Raw genomic sequence first — 21,692 nt, forward strand, 5'->3', positions numbered from 1 at the left:
ACTCAGGAACATTCAAAGTCGTCTTGGTAAGTGACTCCAGTGTAGTATGTACAGTGAGCCTGTATTGGGACAGTGACACATTTGTTGTTTTGACTGTACTCCAGCACTTTGGAGTCACTTATTGTAAATAAGAATATAATATGTTTCTAAACACTTCTACATTAATATGGATGCTACCATGATTATGGATAATCCTGAGTGAATCGTGAATAATGATGAGTGAGAAAGTAAGACGCACAAATATCATACCCCCAAGACATGCTAACCTTTCACCATTACAATAACAGGGGAGGTTAGCATTTTTTTGGGGGGGTATGATATTTCTGCATCTGTAACTTGTAAATTCATCATTATTCACGATTCATTCAGGATTATCCGTAATCATGGTAGAATCCACATTAATGTAGAAGCTGACAGTTTGCACGTTAACCTCTTAGTCATTGTATTATTTCAAATCCAAAGTGCTAGAGTACAGAGCCAAAACAAAACATTTGTCACCATCTAAATACTTTTGGAGCTCACTGGATATTTGGCCTTGTGTTTTATGTGATTTTCCTGCTGAAAGGTAAATTCAACTCCCAGTGTCTGGTGGAAAGCAGACTGAACCAGGTTTTCCTCTAGGATTTTGCCTATGCTTAGCTCCATTCCGTTTATTTTTTGTCCTGAAAAACTCCCCAGTCCTTAACGATTACAAGCATACCCATAACATGATGTAGCCACCACCATGCTTGAAAATATGGAGAGTGGTACTCAGTAATGTGGTTTACTGGATTTGCCCTAAACATAACCCTTTGTACTAGGGACAAAAAGTTAATTGCTTTGCCAAATTGTTTGCAGTATTACTTTAGTGCCTTGTTGCAAACAGGATGCATGTTTTGGAATATTTGTATTCTGTACAGGCTTCATTCTTTTCACTCAATTAGGTTAGTGTTGTGGAGTAGGTAGCTTAGTGGTTAAGAGCGTTGTGCCAGTAACCGAAAGGTCGCTGGTTCTAATCCCCGAGCCAACTAGGTGAAAATCATGTGCCCTTGAGCAAGGCACTTAACCATAATTGCTCATGATTGATTGATCCATCCTTAGTTCTCCTATGACAGCCATTAAACTCCGTAACTCTTTACTCCTGATTGATTCTACTTGGTTTACTTTAAATTTAGGTGATCAAAAAATCTGAGAAGCATTACATTACAGTGCCTTCATAAAGTATTTATTGCACATTGTTGTTACAGCCTGAATTCAAAATGGATTTTATTAAAAATCAAATAATCTCGCCCATCTACCGACAATACCCCATAGTGAAAACATGTTTTTAGAAAATGAACTAGACATCTCATTTACATAAGTATTCACACACCTTTGCTATGACACTCCAAATTGAGCTCAGGTGCATCCAATTTCCTTTGATCGTCCTTGAGATGTCACTACAACTTGATTGGAGTCCACCTGTGACCAATTCAATTCTTTGGACATGATTTAGAAAGAAACACATCTTTCTATATAAGTTCCCACAGTTGACACTGCATGTCAGAGTAGAAACTATACCATGAAGTCCAAGGAACTGTCCGTAGATCTCCGAGATATCATTGTGACGAGGCATATAGCTGGAGTAGGGTGTAAAACAATTTCTAGAGTGTTGAAAGTTTCCAAGAGCACAGTGGTCTCCATCATTGGGAAATTGAACAAATATGAAACTACCCAGACTCTGCCTAGAGCTGGCCGTCCGTCCAAAGTGAGCAACCGGGCAAGAAGGACCTTGGTCAGGGAGATGACCAAGAACCCAATGACCACTCTGACAGAACTATAGAGTTCCTTGGCTGAGATGGGAGAACCTGCCAGAGGGACAACAGTCTCTACAGCACTTCACCAATCTAGGCTTTATGGGAGAGTGGCCAGACGGAAGCCACTCCTGATAAAAAGGCACATGACAGCACACCTGAAAGACTCAGAGCATAAGGCAAAATATTATGTGGTCTGATGAGACAAATTGAGCTATTTGGCCTGAACACAAAGCGCTACGTCTGGAGAAAACCAGGCACATCTCATCACTCGTCTAACACCATCCCTACCGTGAAGCATGGTGGTGTCAGCATCATGCTATAGGGATGCTTTTCAGCGGTAGGGAGACTGGTAAGGATAGAGGGAACAATGAATGGGGCCAAATACAGGCAAATCCTTGAGAACCTGCTTCAGAGTGCAAATGACCTTAGATTGGGGCGAAGATTTACGTTCCAACAAGACAATGACTCCAAGCATACAACCAAAGCAACGCTGGAATGGCTTCAGAACAAGAATGTGAAAGTCCTTGTGGCCCAACCAAAGCCCAGACTTGAATCCCATCGAAAATGTGTGGAAAGACTTGAAGATTGCTGTTTACCGCCGCTCCCCATCTAACTTAACAGAGTTTGAGGAAAATCTAAGGAAGAATGGGAGAAAATACCCAAATCCAGATGCGCAAAGCTGATACAGACACACCCAAGACAACTCAAAGCTGTAATCGCAGCCAAAGGTGCGCAATAAGTCGAGGGGTATGAATACTTTCTGAAGGCATTGTACAGTATATTAGACCTTGGAAATTGGTGCAAGAAGTTGTGTTTGGCACTGTCAGAATAGTACACTAACTTCCATGCTTTTTAGTAGCCTATGTCCAGTATAGCAAGTGTGAGTGGCTGCCTAGTATATATGGGCCAGGTTTGCACTAAGTCACATTTTGTCCCAGTTTTACTTTTTATTTAACTAGGCAAGTAAATTAAGAACAAATCCTTATTTACAATGACTGCCTACCAAGAGGCAAAAGGCCTCCTGTTGGGACAGGGTCTGGGATAAAAAAAATATAGGACAAAACACGCATCACGACAAGAGACACCACAACACTACATAAAGAGAGGCCTAAGACAACACAACATGGTAGCAACACATGACAACACACAGTGGTGTAAAGTATTTAAGTAAAATACTTTATTTTTATTTATTTTATTTTTGGTCATTTAGCAGACGCTCTTATCCAGAGCGACTTACAGGAGCAATTAGGGTTAAGTGCCTTGCTCAAGGGCACATCGACAGATTTTTCACCTAGTCGGCTCGGGGATTAGAACCAGCGACCTTTCGGTTACTGGCACAACGCTCTTACCCACTAAGCTACCTACTTTAAAGTACTACTTACGTTTTTTGAGGTATCTGTAATTTAATTTACTATTTCCATTTTTGACAACTTTTACTTTACTACATTCCTAAAGAAAATAATGTACTTTTTACTCCATACATTTTCCCTGACACCCAAAAGTACTTGTTACATTTTGAATGCTTAGCAGGCCAGAAAATGGTCCAATTCACACACTGGTCATCCCTACTGCCTCTTATCTGGCGGACTCGCTAAACACAAATGCTTTATTTGTAAATTATGTCGGAGTGTTGGAGTGTGCCCCTGGCTATCTGTAAATATGAAAATTGTGCCGACTGGTTTGCTTAATATAATGAATTCTTAAATTATTCATACTTTTACTTTTGATACTTAAGTATATTTAAAACCAAATACCTTGACTTTTTCTCAAGTAGTATTTTACTGGGTGACTTTTACTTGAGTCATTTTCTATTAAGGTATCTTTACTTTTACTCAAGTATGACAATTGGGTACTTTTCCCACCACTGACAACACAACATGGTAGCAGCACAAACATGGTACAATCATTGTTAGGCATAGACAACCGCATGAAGGGCCAAAAGGTAGATGTGTAAATGTGAAGCATCCGCTTAGCGTTTCCACTCACTACCAAATATGGTAGCGAGAAGAAGCCCACTGGCTGGCAGTGGGAGAAGATGGATTTTGGCCGACATTATGCACATTTTCTCATCGATTAAACATTTGATCTCAATACAATTTTATTTTCCCAAAACTAGAATCTGTTATGAACAGTGGACTAAGTTTAGTAGACTTCACCCTTTGCAAAAGTTTTTTAAAATGGCGTTTAGAAGGAGTGCAAAGGGAAATGTAGTTATTGTACACGCGCACTTCACAGAGGAGGCGTTCCCTAACGGAAATATGCAGATGTCTGCTAGAACGCGCCAATAGGATCTCGCTAGCTCGTGATTGGCTCTGCCCACCTCCTTGCTTGTTATACACACTATGACTAATTTGTTCCCATTGGAAACGACAGGTTGTAGGTTATCTTGGTTTAGTTTAAAAACTATTTGATAGAACTCTGTCTACAGATAGCTCAGATCACCGTGTCTGCAGTTTCCTCGTGCCATATGCTGTAAAAAGAAGCCTCGAACACACAAGCAAAGTTGATCATGTGAGTTTAAAACCATGACTATAATATTATGCTCACTCAGCTGTGCCTCACAAGTAATGCACCAAATGATCTATTACCAGTGTGATAATATACCTAAAACTTCTAAATGGTCTGAGAAGAACAACATGGGCAGGGCAATTCAAGCATAGCCAATATGCAGTTATAATGTATTGGGCCCATCGCCTACTGCACAAACCTCATTGCTACAGAACTGTCTTTAATTGGTTAAATGTTGCATAGGCTTACGTTTTTTAAGTCAAATAAAATACAAATGAGGTAGACCGCAGCTTGCATTTTGACTCCGTGATCTTGACTCAAAACAGTTTGGTGACCACTAATGCCAAAAATTGTGATATTGAGTTATGATATTGTAAAGAATGACAATGACTTTACAAAACAACCTTTTTATCAAAGACATCACATTTAAGGACACCATTTCCTTATTACCCCCAATCCTCCTCATTTCCTGTCCTAACAAACAGAACCCCCTCTCTTATCCCACATCACCTTTAATGGGTTTTATGTGTTTCATTTTCAACGGTAATTGAAAAACTGTCCTGTGGCTTTTCCAAATACATTTTAGTCATTTAGCAGACGCTCTTATCCAGAGCGACTTACAGGAGCAATTAGGGTTAAGTGCCTTGCTTAAGGGCACATCGACAGATTTTTCACCTAGTCGGCTCGGGGATTAGAACCAGCGACCTTTCGGTTACTGGCACAACGCTCTTACCCACTAAGCTACCTGCCGCACATATCCTGTTAAAAAAGACACTCATCAAACAAGTAGAAATGAAGAAAATCAAGTTAAAAACAATTTAGGCCTAGATTCAATATGGGCCGTGGAAGATCCGCGTTATAGCGCGATTTAAATTTAAAGGTAATGTTTTCATTCACGGTAAACGCTGCATATGTCAGCTCAATCGGAAATTTACTTTACATTTCAATCGCAGATCTAGCCCTCAGTTAAGCCACACTGTGCATACCATCAGTGACCACCACCACTACCAAAAAAAAGTTAACCAAGGAGCATTTGCATCCCATTACATGACAACAAACATGTATAGACTACAACGGAGTAAAGTAGGAAAGTTAGAACTGAAGTATTTCTAAGTCATTCTTCAAAATCCAAGTAGTTGTCAGTACTTGAAATTAATGGAAATCTCCAGCTAGTGTAACGCTATGGGCATTTCCCATGTTAAAGAATCCTATGGTGGGCTAGTAAGCGTTTCAAAGGCTAAGTCATTAGGGGAACCCCAACAAATATTTAACAAAAAAACAAAACGATTTGTTTCGGCTGGAGTTCCAATGAAACTAAGCTATACCTGGAAGTATCAAAGCCTCTTCTGATCAATTTTAAGCTTAACAAGTTGCAGGCAGTTTTTTTAGTTTCAGCTCGGCCCTCTTCATCATTGTGGTAGGCTGGCCATGCACAGTTCATTGTCCGAGTAGTCTTCTCTTATTTTCTTGTCCGTCAAGTTTGTCTGATCGTATTTCAGTTGTTTGTTTGCAATCGTTGTGCTTCCAGTCATCTCTGCCTGCTTAGTTCGTGTTCTACTATAGGCACATTTCAGGTCTCAGTACTGCAACTAGTACACCATCTCCACCATTTATACCAAGTGATTCCATGTACATGACTATTACCATTCTTCACTTTCGACTTTGACCAGGCCATATTTTGCTTGGTGTCCTTTTTTACGCCCTCTCTTAGGTATTTCAATGTCACTACTTAGGACTTTGATGACGTTGGCCGGGCCTGGTTTTTCCGCTCTCGCTCTTTTGTCCAAGTGCCACGCTCTGAAGCAGTTCCTGTCTGGTATCATACAGAGTGGCACCCCGCAGGAGTCACACTTCCAGTTGGTCTTCAACTGGCAGAGGAGACATTTCTTCCTTCCTGCAGTTGCTCGTTTACCGATGTCAATGGTGGTCTGATCGATTATGGACACAGGGCAACAGAATGTCTTTGTTTGTGCTTTATGACATTCCTGCTGTTCCTCCTCTTCCTCATCCTCCTCCCCAATGCCAGCAAGCTGCACACAAAGCTTCTCCCTGAACTGTTTGTGAGTCATGAGCTTTTCTTTTTTGACCACAGCCATGTCCTTGTACAGGAGGTAGCTGTTCACAACAGCAATATCCACAAAGTGATAGAAGAACGTCTTGTACCATTTCATGGTTTTGTGGGCCACACTGTAGTATTTGATGAGAGCATCAGACAGGTCCACACCCCCCATATACTTGTTGTAGCACTTGATCACGTTTGGGACGGATACGGACTCTAGTGTCCAGGTGCCACCTGCACCGCGTTTCCTCCTTTTTTCCTGGTCCTCTACGGAGGCTTTATGGATGGTGCTACACATGGTGACTGGTCTTGCATCCATCCACTTGGTGAAGAGCAGCTCCCCGTCACGGAGCCAGCGGATGGTCCCCCTCTCTGCTCGAGGAGGCATGCTGTTCTCTTGGATACGGGAAAGGCCCTCACGGTTTTCACGAAGGGTTCCACATGCTCCAATGTTTTTCTCATACAGGTCACGGAAGAGAGTTGCGCTGGTGAAGAAGTTATCAACATAAAGGTGGTACCCTGTACCCAAGTAAGTGACATTCAAAAGGTTCATGACAGCATCATAGTTCTCACCTTTTCCTGAAGTAGATGGGTTCTTGCTCATAAAGACATTGAAGTCACAGGTGTAGCCATTGCGCGAGTCAGCTAAAATATAGAGCTTGAATCCATACTTGTAGCGTTTGGTTTTAATGTACTGTTTGAGGCTGTTGCAGGCTTTGGAGCGCACCATGCGCTCATCAATGGAAAGGTTCTGGAATGGGTGGTAGAAGGCTCTGCATGCCTCCAATATCTGGTCTTTGAGAGGTTTGATTCTCATTAGCTGATCGTATTCTGCAGTCCCTTTATTATTTTCATTTTCCTCATCCTCTGCTGGGTCACTCATGTGCAGTGACCAAGAGATATCCTGATATCTGCTCAGGCCCATGACAGATCGGCAGAAGGGAAGTTGGTATGGCCTTCTCTTACTCCAATAGTCTCCCACTCCATGCCCAGACATTAGACCCATATAGATGACAATGCTGAGGTATTTGTACAATTCCTCTGCAAGTAAAGGGCGCCACTTGCGTTTGTTACCCGATTCCTTTCTTCTTGTTGCATTCTTGTTGGTGTTTGAGCAGAGCGTATCAACAACATCCTGATTGAAGAAGAGCCGGAAGAGCTCCAGAGGGGTGTAGTTCTGGTAAGGGTCAAGCTGTGCTCCTGGAGTCCTGGCTGGACAGAAGCGGAACACATTAGGCTCTTCATCTGGTTCATCCTCATTCTTCCACTTCTTTGGCCCAGTGATAAGGGATGTACCTGGAGCATTCCTTTCGTATTGCCTTTTTGCAGATCTGGGTGTCCAGGGGCAAGAGGATTCCCTTTGCTTTGCTGCTTTAGGGCTGGAGGTGGCTTTTGTACTTTTTGAAACTCTGGCTTTTGTGGCTTCTGGGATGTGGTCTTCCTCCTCATTTGATTCCTCTTCAGTTTCCGACAAATGGAAGTCCTCATTTTCCTCCCTGAAAAAAAAGAAAAAACATGTAACAGGTTAGCCCACATTCAACTGTTAATGCCGCAAACACAGCTTGGGACATCATTTTTATTTCACTGTGTCCTCAGCAGTAGCGAATTGCAACACCTTTTGACTCTAATCAACCCAGGGGACTTAAATATTTTACTTTTAAAAAGTAATATAATTGCGGTTGCTTTCTAAAGATCGGATTACAATTTGGATTACAACATTTGCTAAGGCAACCGCCTATTGATTGGCCATTGGGCCAGGTGTGAATTATCTGGATGCTTAAACCCAACCAGCCAGTCAATAAAATGCTGTGAAGTCCATTAACGTTGATGGCCCATCAGCAGGAAAAGTATTGATGAGCTGATAGCCTGCAGGTCTGTGATAGGAACATGCAGGAAAAATCATGTGCACTTTACTTTTTGGAAAATCGTAGAGCAGAGGTGCATAACATGAGACACACATTTTCAGATGTGATTACTCATTGAGTAATACAATGTATTACATAACTAATTACATGATAATCCAAGTTATCAGTAACTGATTATTTTAGGCAATCCGCCCAACCCTGACCTTGATATTTCAGATCAGAGCCATTACAGCTTGATACACTAATGGAAAAGTCTGTCCAGTATCAAGCAAGCAACCAACAGCCAGGGTGGGAAATTGCCACCCGCCAAATGCAGGTAGATTTAGGCATTGGCGGGTAAGAATGTCTATTTCACTAACCAAGTTCAGCATTTGGGAACAGTTTTCTTCAATCCAAAGCCCAAATGTAGAAATTGGTCGAACTAACCCGAAAGGTGTGACTTTCATTCACACGCTAGGTTGTTTTTCAATACACTGAATGCTCTGTTAACACTGTAATGGCCCACCCCTTAAAGGGGCAGCTGAGCATTTTTGTCTCACCTAATGCCTCAAATATTTGGGGGTACATTGAGTGTGGAACACTCCAAAAACCTTTTATTCATTTACTTTTAGGAATTTCTTATTAAAACACTTTCATTGTGCTCCTAAATTTATTTGTGTGCTACTAAATTTGAACTTATGTTCTCCTTGTACAAAATGGCAGCGTAGAGCCCCAAACTATAATAATAAAAAAAAGTAGCCTAAACCATATAGAAACCAGCATTGTGTGGCAGGGCAGGCTTTGTTGATTCTTGATGTTCATTTGTAGAACAGTTTATCTGCTTTTACTATAGCAGACTCCGGTCACAAAAATGAAATTGTATTGAGCAATATACCACATTTCCTCTTCTTACTAGTAATACATTTATTGTTTTAGAAAACATTACAAAGCATGCTCACCCGTTATTTGGTATTTCTGGTGTAATTAAGGCAAACAAATATTTTGGCTGATAAAACATCTGAGTGGCTGGTATAACTTTTCATCTACCTGCCACAGTGGCTGGAGGACCAACAAGTTCATTTCCCACCCTGCCAACAGCATCACCAAAAGCTGATACCGTAGGCCCAAAATGAGTGGCTATTTTTACACAGAAACCAGAGATCTAAAACGAGTAATACTTTGTGTAATAAACACAAAACAAATATATAACTTACTGTTTAATACGTTGATCTAATTCCTCTTCAAAAGCAGGATCTAGGAAGGAATTGTCACTCTCCCCTCCTGAAGAGTCACCATCTATATCCTCATCACTTTGACATAATGCACTCCCTTCGTCCTCTTGGACAACTCCTTTCTTCCTCTTGGACAGGTTGTGATTCCCTTGTTGCTTGTTGTCACACCTAGATGGTATTCACGAGGGAGAGGGATAGAAATAAAAGTGAAAAGTGAGAAGCCTAGACCAGAGAATGCTGATACCACCTGTAGGGCTACACTAATACAGTGCCTTCAGAAAGTAATCACACCCCTTGACTTTTCCACATTTAGTTGTGTTACAGACGGAATTTAAAATTGATTAAATGTAGCTGTCACTGGCCTACCTACACACAATACCCCATAATGCCAAAGTGGAATGAGGTGTTTCAAAATGTTTACAAATAAAGCTGAAATGTCTTGAGCCAATAACTATTCAACCCCGTTATGGCAAGCCTAAATAAGTTCAGGAGTAAAAATGTGCTTAACAAGTCACATAATATATTGCATGGACTCACTGTGTGTAATAAGTGTTTAACATGATTCTTGAATGACTACCTCATCTCTGTACCCCACACATACAATTATCTGTAAGGTCCCTCAGTCGAGCAGTGAATTTCAAACACAGATTCAACCACAAAGACCAGGGAGGTTTTTCAATGCCTTGCAAAGGGCACCTATTGGTAGATGGGTAAAAATAAAAGCAGACATTGAATATCCCTTTGAGCATGGTGAAGTTATTAATTACTCTTTGGATGTTGTATCAATACAGGGGCGCAACTTTCACGGGGGGGTAAGATGACCCCCCCACACAGACATTCTGAAATTGCATATTTGTCCCCCCGTTTTATCATTGCAAAACTCGGCACCGATGTGATTTAGGACCATGCGGACGCCTCAGAGCGGTCGGGTAGGCTGTTTTCCGGTTTCACCACAGAGCGTTCGGACAGGCTGTGTGAAGGCAACGCTTCTGAAAGGCTGGCGTATAGGACCAGCACGGGAGAGATTAACAGAGGCAGCTGCTGTCGGTGTTGCGCTTTTTCTCAGAGTTGTAAAAGCAAGCAGAGCAGAAACTGGCTACTCTTTAGCTGACTGATCTAGCTGTTACGTTAGCTAATGTTTCATCCCCTCTCGACTCAAGTGAATGAATTAGCTACTAGTAGCTAGCTAGTAGCTACCACAGCCAGTTCAGCTCTAGCTAGCTGTCAGGTAGCAGTATCTAACAGCTGTTGTGTGTATGGAAATGTTTTGTAGCCTTTGTTTTGTCCAGTTTCAACAGAAGTAAATTTGCTGATATAACATTGTACCATTAGCTAGAGCTAGCCATAAGTTGGCTACATTAGTTAGATCACTAACTTTAGCTATTATTTTTGCCTCAACCACACTAGACCTGAATGAAACGATGAAACCAGCTACCAAAGGCTTGACGACTGATATTCTGTCTTTTTTTCAGCGCAATGTGAGTTTTTATTAGTCAGTATAGCAATGCAACGTATTTGATCTGTCAGTTTCCCTAGCTAATTCCCTACTGTTCACACGGAAACTGTATAAACAGCTCTACAGGCTTCACTTTCATGGTGCACAGTCAGTACACAACACTATGCTCATTATGTCTTAGCAGTATCAGACAGCCAGGTAAGACCAGTCTATGGAGCTCATGTGAATGTTGCAGTATATATAACAATCAGTGAATGGATACAAAGTTCCATCTTGAGTTGATGGGTAGGCTATAGTCTGGGATCTGGGAATAATGGTCATTTCAATTATTGAACCATTACATTATCCATGGATATAATCAATGTATACCAAGGTAATTCTTTGTCATGCCTAATCTGAGCAGGATCAGATGGTGACAGGGGTCTCAGCAGGGTCAGGCAGCCAGTCTGTGCCAGCGCAGAGGTTAACTTTTGCTGATACAACACTTTATTCTCTCAACTATTTTAAGGCAGTCTGACAAAACTCTAAAGTCGACTTCCAAACTGTATCAAGGGTTGATAGGCTTTTCCTGAAGACACAAGACATGTAAAACAAAAATGTGAGGAAGACCTGGGAGACGCTATTGATGAATGGATACATATGTTAGAATGCCCAGTCATGTTCATGTAATCTCAGACATAAATTACTGTAGTTTAAGACCATCCATAGATAGTACTATATGCCAGTGAAACTGAATATCATGCACTCAGTAATTGTATTCTTCTACTGGAGGTGTAAAACACAAAAGGAGACATATTTGCATATGTTATGGTCTTGTGAAGGCTGGCTGAATTCAGGCAAAGAGTATGTTCTTTTATCTCAGCATGTCTACAGATTCTCCCTTCTCCCGGTTTTTGCTTGCTTGGAAATGTTGATACTGGAGACTTATCAGAAGAAAATGTAACCTAGAATTTAAAGCGGCTAAGAAATTGGAAGGTTGGTTATCCTCCCACAATGGATGGAAAAAATGTCAAGTTATGTATCACTAGATTTGATTTATTACAAGATTAAGGGTATACTGTGCAACTTTAATAAGGTCTGGATGCCTTCTATGGAATTGTAAAATTGTTATTTAACTAGACAAGTCAGTTAAGAACAAATTCTTATTTACAATGACGGCCTACACCGACCAAACCTGGACAACGCTGGGCCAATTGTGCGCTGCCCTATGGGACTCCCAATCACAGCCGGTTGTGATACAGCCTGGAATCGAACCAGGGGGTCTGTAATGACGCCTCAAGCACTGAGATGCTTAGACCGCTGCGAATACTGTACGACAAAATGAGTTTGTATTGAAAACATGCCCACGTCAGGGGAGATACCTATTTCAAGGGCACATGCACAAGTACAGTGAAATGCCTTTCTTGCAAACCCAACATTATAACAATGTAATACTAGACAAAACAAGAAGAAATATGAACACAATAAGTAAGCAAGCATACTATATACAGAGTCAGTTCCAATACCATATTTACAATGTGAATGGATACTGGAGTGCTGGAGGTAGATATGTATTGGGGTAAGGTGATTAGGTCTCAGGATATAAGATAAAGAGTAGCAGCAGCTTGTATGTGAGTGGGTGTGCGTGTGTGTAGAGTCAGTATAAATGTATGTGCATGTTATGTGTGAGTGAGCAGATGATGGAGTGAGTGTGTGTGTGTGAAGGGCCCTGCGAGTGTGCATAAGGAAGAAAATAAAAATGTCAATGAGGATACAAGGTTAACTCAGATAGTCCGTGTAGCTATTTTGTTAGCTATTTATCAGTCTAATTGCTTGGGGATAGAAGGTGTTCAAGAGCCTGTTGGTGCCAGACTTGATGCACTGGCACCGCTTGCTGTGCAGAAGCAGAGAGAATAGTCTATAGCTTGGGTGGTTGGATTTTAACGATTTTCTGGGTCTTCCTACCACACCGCCTGATATAGATGTCCTGGATGGCAGGGAGCTCGGCCCCAGTGATGTACTGGGCTGTCCGCACCACCCTCTGTAGCGCCATGCGATTGAGGACGGTGCTATTGCCATACCAGGCAGTGATGCAGCCAGTCAAAATGCTCTCAATGGTAAAGCTGTAGAAACTTTTTCAACCTCCTGAGGGGGAAGAGGCGCTGTCACGCCTTCTTCACGACTGTGCGCATGTGTTCAGACCATTTTAAGGCTTTAGTGATTTGGACACCGAGGAACTTTAAGCTCTTGACCTGCACCACTGCCGCCCCGTCGATGTGGGCATGCTTGCTTCCCCGTTTCCTGTAGTGCTCGATCAGCTCCTTGTTCTTACTCACATTGAGGGAGAGGTTGTTGTTCTGGCACTACACTGCCAGGTCACTGACCTTCTCCCTGTAGGCTGACTCGTCGTTGCCGGTGATCAGGCCTACCACCGCCATGTCATCAGCGAACCTGATGATGGTGTTGGAGTCTTGCATGGCCACGCAGTCATGGGTGAACAGGGAGTACAGGAGGGGACTAACGACAAACCCCTGTGTTCATGATTACAGAAGTGAGTGCTACAGGGCGGTAGTCATTGTAGCCTTAAGGCGGTAGTCAAGTAGCTGTAAGTCGCTTTGGATAAAAGCGTCTGCTAAATGGCATATTATATTATTATTATATTAGGCCTATGATATGAATTACATTGAACAAAAACATAGTTCAGTCTTATTAATCACGTAAACATAGTTAATAATGATCTCTTACCTAGCTTGATGACTGTGGCCATTTTTGTTTTTTGTTGTTGTTCTAAATAGAGACGGCTAGAAGGGCCATAGGTCATATTAGATTGTGTTCCACCAGAAACTGGGAGATTAACTCACCTTTCAGCAGGACAATAACCTAATACACGAGGCCAAATATACACTGGAGTTGCTTACCAAGATGATGGTGAATGTTCCTGAGTGGCCGTGTTACAGTTGACTTAAATCTATTTGAAAATCTATGGCAAGACCTGAAAATAGGTTGTCTAGCAATGATCAACAACCAATTTGACAGAGCTTGAAGAATTTTGCAAAGAATAATGAGCAAACGCTGCACAATCCAGGTGTGGAAAGCTCTTACCGAAACTTACCCAGAAAGACTCACAGCTGTAATCACTGTCAAAGGTGCTTCTACAAAGTATTGACTCAAGGGTGTGAATACTTATGTAAATGAGATACTGTATTCCTGTATTTCATTTTAAATAAATTTGCAAAATGTCTAAAAACCTGTTTTCACTGTCATTATGGGGTATTGTGTGGATGGGTGAGAAAAATAAGATGTAATCCATTTTGAATTCAGGCTGTAATAACAAAATGTGGAATAAGTCAAGGGGTATGAATACTTTCTGGAGGCACTGTAGTGTTTTGATCACATTAGGAAGACTGCTTTACAAAAGCAGCTTGTTGACAAAATGTTGTTTTTTGTGATTGTACAGTTGAAGTCGGAAGTTTACATAAACAAGTTAATGACTCCAACCTAAGTGTTAAAACCACTCCACAAATTTCTTGTTAACAAACTATAGTTTTGGCAAGTTGGTTAGGACATCTACTTTGTGCATGATACAAGTAATTTTTCCAACAATTGTTTACAGACAGATTATTTCACTGTATCACAATTCCAGTGGGTCACACGTTTACATACACTAAGTTGACTGTGCCTTTAAACAGCTTGGACAATTCCAGAAAATGATGTCATGTCTTTAGAAGCTTCTGATAGGCTAATTGACATCATTTGAGTCAATTGGAGGTGTACCTGTGGATGTATTTCAAGACCTACCTTCAAACTCAGTGCCTCTTTGCTTGACATCATGGGAAAATCAAAAGAAGTCTGCCAAGACCTCAGAAAAAGAATTGTAGACCTCCACAAGTCTGGTTCATCCTTGGGAGCAATTTCCAAACACCTGAAGGTACCACGTTCATCTGTACAAACAATAGTACGTAAGTATAAACACCATGGGACCACGCAGCCATCATACCGCTCAGGAAGGAGACGCGTTCTGTCTCCTAGAGATGAACGTATTTTGGTGCGAAAAGTGCAAATCAATCCCAGAACAGCAGCAAAGGACCTTGTGAAGATGCTGGAGGAAACAGGTACAAAAGTATCTATATCCACAGTAAAACGAGTCCTATATCGACATAACCTGAAAGGCCGCTCAGCAAGGAAGAAGCCACTGCTCCAAAACCACCATAAAAAAGCCAGACTACGGTTTGCAACTGCACATGGGGACAAAGATTGTACTTTTTGGAGAAATGTCCTCTGGTCTGATGAAACAAAAATAGAACTGTTTGGCCATAATGACCATCGTTATGTTTGGAGGAAAAAGGGGTTGGCTAGCAAGCCGAAGAACACCATCCCAACAGTGAAGCACAGGGGTGGCAGCATTATGCTGTGGGGGTGCTTTGCTGCAGGAGGTACTGGTGCACTTCACAAAATAGATGGCATCATGAGGAAGGAAAATTATGTGGATATATTGAAGCAACATCTCAAGACATCAGTCAGGAAGTTAAAGCTTGGTCGCAAATGGGTCTTCCAAATGGACAATGACCCCAAGCATACTTCCAAAGTTGTGGCAAAATGGCTTAAGGACAACAAAGTCAAGGTATTGGAGTGGCCATCACAAAGCCCTGACCTCAATCCTATAGAAAATGTGTGGGCATAACTGAAAAAGCATGTGCGAGCAAGGAGGCCTACAAACCTGACTCAGTTACACCAGCTCTGTAAGGAGGAATGGGCCAAAATTCACCCAACTTATTGTGGGAAGCTTGTGGAAGACTACCCGAAACGTTTGACCCAATATAAAAGGCATTGCTACCAAATACTAATTGAGTGAATGTAAACTTCTGACCCACTGGGAATGTGATGAAATAAATAAAAGCTGAAATAAATCACTACTATTATTCTGACATTTCACATTCTTAAAATAAAGTGGTGATCCTAACTGACATTTAACATTTAAGTCATTTAGCAGACGCTCTTATCCAGAGCGTCTTACAAATTGGACGTAGAACAGGGAATTTTTACTAGGATTAAATGTCAGGAATTTTGAAAAACTGAGTTTAAATGTATTTGGCTAAGGTGTACAGTGGGGGGGGAAAAGTATTTAGTCAGCCACCAATTGTGCATGTTCTCCCACTTAAAAAGATGAGAGGCCTGTAATTTATCATAGGTACACGTCAACTATGACAGACAAATTGAGAGAGAAAAAATCCAGAAAATCACATTGTAGGATTTTTTATGAATTTATTTGCAAATTATGGTGGAAAATAAGTATTTGGTCACCTACAAACAAGCAATATTTCTGGCTCTCACAGACCTGTAACAACTTCTTTAAGAGGCTCCTCTGTCCTCCACTCGTTACCTGTATTAATGGCACCTGTTTGAACTTGTTATCAGTATAAAAGACACCTGTCGACAACCTCAAACAGTCACACTCCAAACTCCACTATGGCCAAGACCAAAGAGCTGTCAAAGGACACCAGAAACAAAATTGTAGACCTGCACCAGGCTGGGAAGACTGAATCTGCAATAGGTAAGCAGCTTGGTTTGAAGAAATCAACTGTGGAGCAATTATTAGGAAATGGAAGACATACAAGACCACTGATAATCTCCCTCGATCTGGGGCTCCACGCAAGATCTCACCCAGTGGGGTCAAAATGATCACAAGAACGGTGAGCAAAAATCCCAGAACCACACGGGGGGACCTAGTGAATGACCTGCAGAGAGCTGGGACCAAAGTAACAAAGCCTACCATCAGTAACACACTACGCCGCCAGGGACTCAAATCCTGCAGTGCGAGACGTGTCCCCCTGCTTAAGCCAGTACATGTCCAGGCCCGTCTGAAGTTTGCTAGAGTGCATTTGGATGATCCAGAAGAGGATTGGGAGAATGTCATATGGTCAGATGAAACCAAAATACAACTTTTTGGTAAAAACTCAACTCGTCGTGTTTGGAGGACAAAGAATGCTGAGTTGCATCCAAAGAACATCATACCTACTGTGAAGCATGGGGGTGGAAACATCATGCTTTGGGGCTGTTTTTCTGCAAAGGGACCAGGACGACTGATCCGTGTAAAGGAAAGAATGAATGGGGCCATGTATCGTGAGATTTTGAGTGAAAACCTCCTTCCATCAGCAAGGGCATTGAAGATGAAACGTGGCTGGGTCTTTCAGCATGACAATGATCCCAAACACACCGCCCGGGCAACAAAGGAGTGGCTTCGTAAGAAGCATTTCAAGGTCCTGGAGTGGCCTAGCCAGTCTCCAGATCTCAACCCCATAGAAAATCTTTGGAGGGAGTTGAAAGTGTGTTGCCCAGCGACAGCCCCAGAACATCACTGCTCTAGAGGAGATCTGCATGGAGAAATGGGCCAAAATACCAGCAACAGTGTGTGAAAACCTTGTGAAGACTTACAGAAAACGTTTGACCGGTGTCATTGCCAACAAAGGGTATATAACAAAGTATTGAGAAACTTTTGTTATTGACCAAATACTTATTTTCCACCATAATTTGCAAATAAATTCATTAAAAATCCTACAATGTGATTTTCTGGATTTTTTTCTCTCATTTTGTCTGTCATAGTTGACGTGTACCTATGATGAAAATTACAGGCCTCATCTTTTTAAGTGGGAGAACTTGCACAATTGGTGGCTGACTAAATACTTTTTTCCCCCACTGTATGTAAACTTCCGACTTCAACTGTATATAATTAGACTCATGTACAAAATACTAAAACATGTGTCTCCTGAGTGGCGCAGTGGTCTAAGGCACTGCATCGCAGTGTTAACTGTGCCACTAGAGATCCTGGTTCGAATCCAGGCTCTGTCGCAGCCGGCCGCGACCGGGAGACTCATGGGCGGCGCACAATTGGCCCAGCGTCGTCCAGGGTAGGGGAGGGAATGGCCGGCAGGGATGTAGCTCAGTTGATAGAGCATGGCGTTTGCAACGCCAGGGTTGTGGGTTTGATTCCCACGGGGGGCCAGTATAAAAAAAAAAGATGTATTCACTAACTGTAAGTCGCTCTGGATAAGAGCGTCTGCTAAATGACTAAAAATGTAAATGTAAAATGTAAAATGGTTTTGAGCATCATGTTCCTTTGAAGAGTGTGCAGCTACTAAAGAATTATATGCAGAACTTTCTTTCCTTGCATGGTTTCCACTTAGGGACAGTTTGAAATGTACTGCTCAGATCGGCGAGGAGGCAGAGTGCGCGCATTAAGTTTCCTGAATAACTGGGCCTGGAAGCATATGTGGCCACATTATTCTAGGACGACTTGTGAGAATGATGATCCGCAACGGACATCACATCTCAGTATCAGATGTTAAAATACAGCCAGACTGGCCTGCTACTAATAATAATATAATATGCCCCTTAGCAGACGCTTTTATCCAAAGCGACTTAGTCATGCGTGCATACATTTTTGTGTATGGGTGGTCCCGGAGATCGAACCCACTACCCTGGCGTTACAAGCGCCGTGCTCTACCAGCTGAGCTACAGAGGACCACACAGAGGACTACTGTGTCTTTCTAGACTTTATAAACTGTCGAGAGTAGACCCACAACTGATCCAAATGGAATGAAATATAGAAATCACAGGGCCATTGCGCCATTATTCAAATGAAATTTTCACTGCAGTATACAGCCTTGAGTCGATATTTGCACTCACCTGAAAACAATAGCCTAATTCAATTATTCATTGCAATATAGTGGTGTAGGCTAGTCTTGGTAGGATAATTGTATTGTCCCAAAACAAGATCAATAAGGGAGCTTTTTGAGCTGGATGTCTCATGTCTTCACTGTTCTCTCATCCTCAATGACGCACCATGGCCTCTTCGCTTATATTGGTGCAGTTTTTAATGATTTCATGTGTGGTATGATTACTAGTTAGCATATTGCAGATCTGAACAACCTATCCACCTAACACTATTGTCATTAAGAATGGTGGATAGAGTGCAAGATAGACAGACTGGTAGACTATATTGACCTGTGTGGTATAGTTAGCGAGCAGAAAAGCATAGTGGACAAGGGAAGTACCAAAACACCTTGAAATAGGGGCGAAATTGAAGAAATTATATTGTAAAACCTGCAAAAGAGCGAATGTGAACATGGGGAAAAAAACGCACTACCCTCCTGTGCCCAATAAAATAAACTCCCCAAAGCAAAAAAACGAACAACGTTAGGCACTTCTTACTGTCCCTGTGTAGATGATAAATTCCGTTTTAGTGCATATTGGGTTTTAGTCAACCTCTGGATAGTATTAATCTGAGCAAAATGATTGAAAGCCAAAGGGGTCACCATTGTAGACTCTTATGAACAATTTAGTTACATTTGGTCCACAAAAACTTACACCACCATCTTCTTGCGTCCAAAGAGAGTGCGTTTGGCCGCACCACCATTTGTTTTCTCCACTTCCTCTTGCTCCATCATGGCGGTCTTTGGCCACAACAACCTGAAACAGCACAAACACACCCCCGGCCTAAGTACAGTTGCCATCCCCTACAGAAGGACCACAAACCTCATTTGCACTCATCCACGAAATCCCAAGTCATCTCGACATCTTGTAAATTAAATGTTAATGTCAGAAAATTGCAATCCATACCCTCCGCTGCTGATCTGGCCACTATGTAGCGCTAGCCCGCTTGTTGTTGTTGTAGCTAGTAGTAGCCAATGCTACATGTGCCTCCGCGGGAACGCAAACTGAAAACAACGTTGCTACTTTAGGCAGATAAAGCCAACTCCTTATTTGCCGTAGGCTATACAACTTCGGATGTGGCCATCTACCTAAGGTCGCTTGTTTGAACGCTTTTTTGTTGTTGAGAAACACCGGATTTTCAGATTAAAACGAAAATGTACTCCTGAACAGCTCTGTATGAAAGACCGCGGCCAGAGGGCATTGAGCCAAGAGCAGCAGTACGAAGCTACACGTGTAGGGCGGTATATACGGTCTAGGGGCGGGTCGCTTGAAGAGGGTGAAGGTTTGAGATCGGCTACATTGCAGTTAAACTGAATCCGTGAGGGATTCAGACAATAAAATAGAATAGAGCTGGCGTTCTACAAAATTTTCTGAATGTTCCACAATTGTGTGGCCTGCTAAGCACAGCCCCCTCATTACATGATGTACCTCATAACTTGACTTGGACTGAAATACGTGCCGGTACTGTTTACATTTATTTAGGTGCAGCTAATATTATTTTAGTATGGAATGCCGTTTGGGTCTTTGCGTGTCAAAAAAGAGTCAAGTAAGCTTTTAATTTGACACGTCTAATAATACAATTCTATTATAGAATGTTGTGTGTGCTGAATTTTCACGTGCAAGCCAAGCGCCACCACTACGATCAGTAGCACTGTCAAAGCTGTACAAAAAAAGTCTGCAAACAAGCATACACCGGACACGAACGATGTGTTTACAGTACCGCGTTGGTAATAAGGCATTATTTGTTCGAGCGAATGGGAAAACGTCTGTGTGAGCATTTGAAATAAGATCAGGGTCAAACGAGCAGGATCAAAAATGTTTGCAAATATCTTTGATACAGATGTTATTAGCAACTTCTGGGGTAGCTAGCTAGCTTTAACTTGGTAACGTTACCTAGCTAGCACCAATGCAACTAGCCTGAAAACAATTACCAACTGAAACTGCAGTCATTTTCAATATTCTTAGCAATGGTTTAGGAATCCATGTGAGTAAGTATTAGCTAGCTAGGTAGCCACTTGAACTCCAGTTCATTAAAATAACTAGCAAGCCAGCTACTTAACCCTGTTGCCCAAAGCTAACGTTATAAGCAGCCAGTAAACTTCATATGTCTGGTGATGCTTGACCGGACCGGGTTATGTGTTGTGAAATAGCCACAATAAGGATTAGCCACAATAGTGGAATTTGAGGGTCGCCTTCAAAATAAAAGTACCTATTTGAAAGTGACGCAGAAGTTTACAATTGGTGGAATCATGCAATATTTAGACGAGATAATGTTGAACAAGGTTGGAATGTGGAGCAATGAAATGGGGTATCAGTCTAATCGGTGACACCCACAGAACACAACTGTGAAGAGTTTACGCAAATATTAGCGTTGTAGCTCTTATCGACTGACTGTGTGAAATCACCTCCTCAGTCAGCCTATTGTGCATACTGACATTCATATTGCACTGTACAGCCTTACCTAAGGATTGGAGATCAATAAAATTGGGTATCAGTCTACTCAGTACCCAAGTGTTTTTTCCCCCAACGTCCTCAGAGTTATCAGGCTCCAAAACATCCACATTGTATTGTTTTTCCTCTGGAATAGTGTTCAATACACATAGTAGGGTGACTGGTACAATAAATGTGGCTCAATTCACAGTGGTTTCAGAGTCCCGCAATAAGAGCTACGACGCTAATGTTATCTGGGTGTCACTGAGTAGACTGATACCCCATGTCATTGATCCGCAATCCATAAGGCCGTAAAGTGAAATAAGTATGCCCTCAATGCAATTCTAAAGTCTAATACATCCAGCGTGATTTCAACAGATATTTGTCAAATTAACAAATTATTTTATTTTGTTGAATTTATATAACATTACAACCTCGTTTAGCATGATCCATGGCATAACTGGCATCACTGTCGATGACGTTCTTTTATTTTGAAGGCTAACCGCAAATTCCACTATTGTGGCTAATCCTTATTGTGGCTAGCTTCACATAGGTGGGTCCGACCACCATTAATCAAATAAGAACAGTTTTGTAAATTAGGGGTGTTTTAGATGATGACACCTAACTAGATAGTTAGCTAACTAACTATAGCTACTGAAACATGTCGTTTTGCTATGTTTTTGGGGAAGAACATTGTTT

At 41.7% G+C, this 21,692-nt stretch overlaps 1 protein-coding gene across 1 annotated transcript; it reads right to left on the reverse strand.

Annotated features, from left to right (window-relative positions):
* Nucleotides 1-381: 381 nt before the first annotated feature.
* LOC311147262 (piggyBac transposable element-derived protein 4-like) lies at nucleotides 382-19,746 on the reverse strand. The gene is made up of 4 exons (XM_084183932.1): nucleotides 19,470-19,746; nucleotides 19,218-19,319; nucleotides 9,401-9,586; nucleotides 382-7,838 (listed from the first exon to the last, which is right to left on the reverse strand). The coding sequence occupies exons 2-4, from the start codon at nucleotides 19,295-19,297 to the stop codon at nucleotides 5,924-5,926; spliced, it is 2,181 nt and encodes a 726-aa protein (XP_084040058.1). The 5' UTR covers nucleotides 19,298-19,319; nucleotides 19,470-19,746; the 3' UTR covers nucleotides 382-5,923.
* Nucleotides 19,747-21,692: the final 1,946 nt, after the last annotated feature.

Source organism: Coregonus lavaretus, assembly GCF_964263955.1.
Source record: "Coregonus lavaretus genome assembly, chromosome: 19".
In the NCBI taxonomy this organism is placed as follows: Eukaryota; Metazoa; Chordata; class Actinopteri; order Salmoniformes; family Salmonidae; genus Coregonus; species Coregonus lavaretus.

What these genes read in the sequence shown, in the direction of transcription:
- LOC311147262 (XM_084183932.1), bottom strand. Translation starts at nt 19,297, where the DNA reads ATGATGGAGCAAGAGGAAGTGGAGAAAACAAATGGTGGTGCGGCCAAA. An exon ending in GGACGCAAGAAGATGGTGGT is followed by an intron (nt 9,587 to 19,217) that starts GTAAGTTTTTGT and finishes AATACCATCTAG; the next exon opens with GTGTGACAACAAGCAACAAG. An exon ending in TTAGATCAACGTATTAAACA is followed by an intron (nt 7,839 to 9,400) that starts GTAAGTTATATA and finishes CTTTTTTTTCAG; the next exon opens with GGAGGAAAATGAGGACTTCC.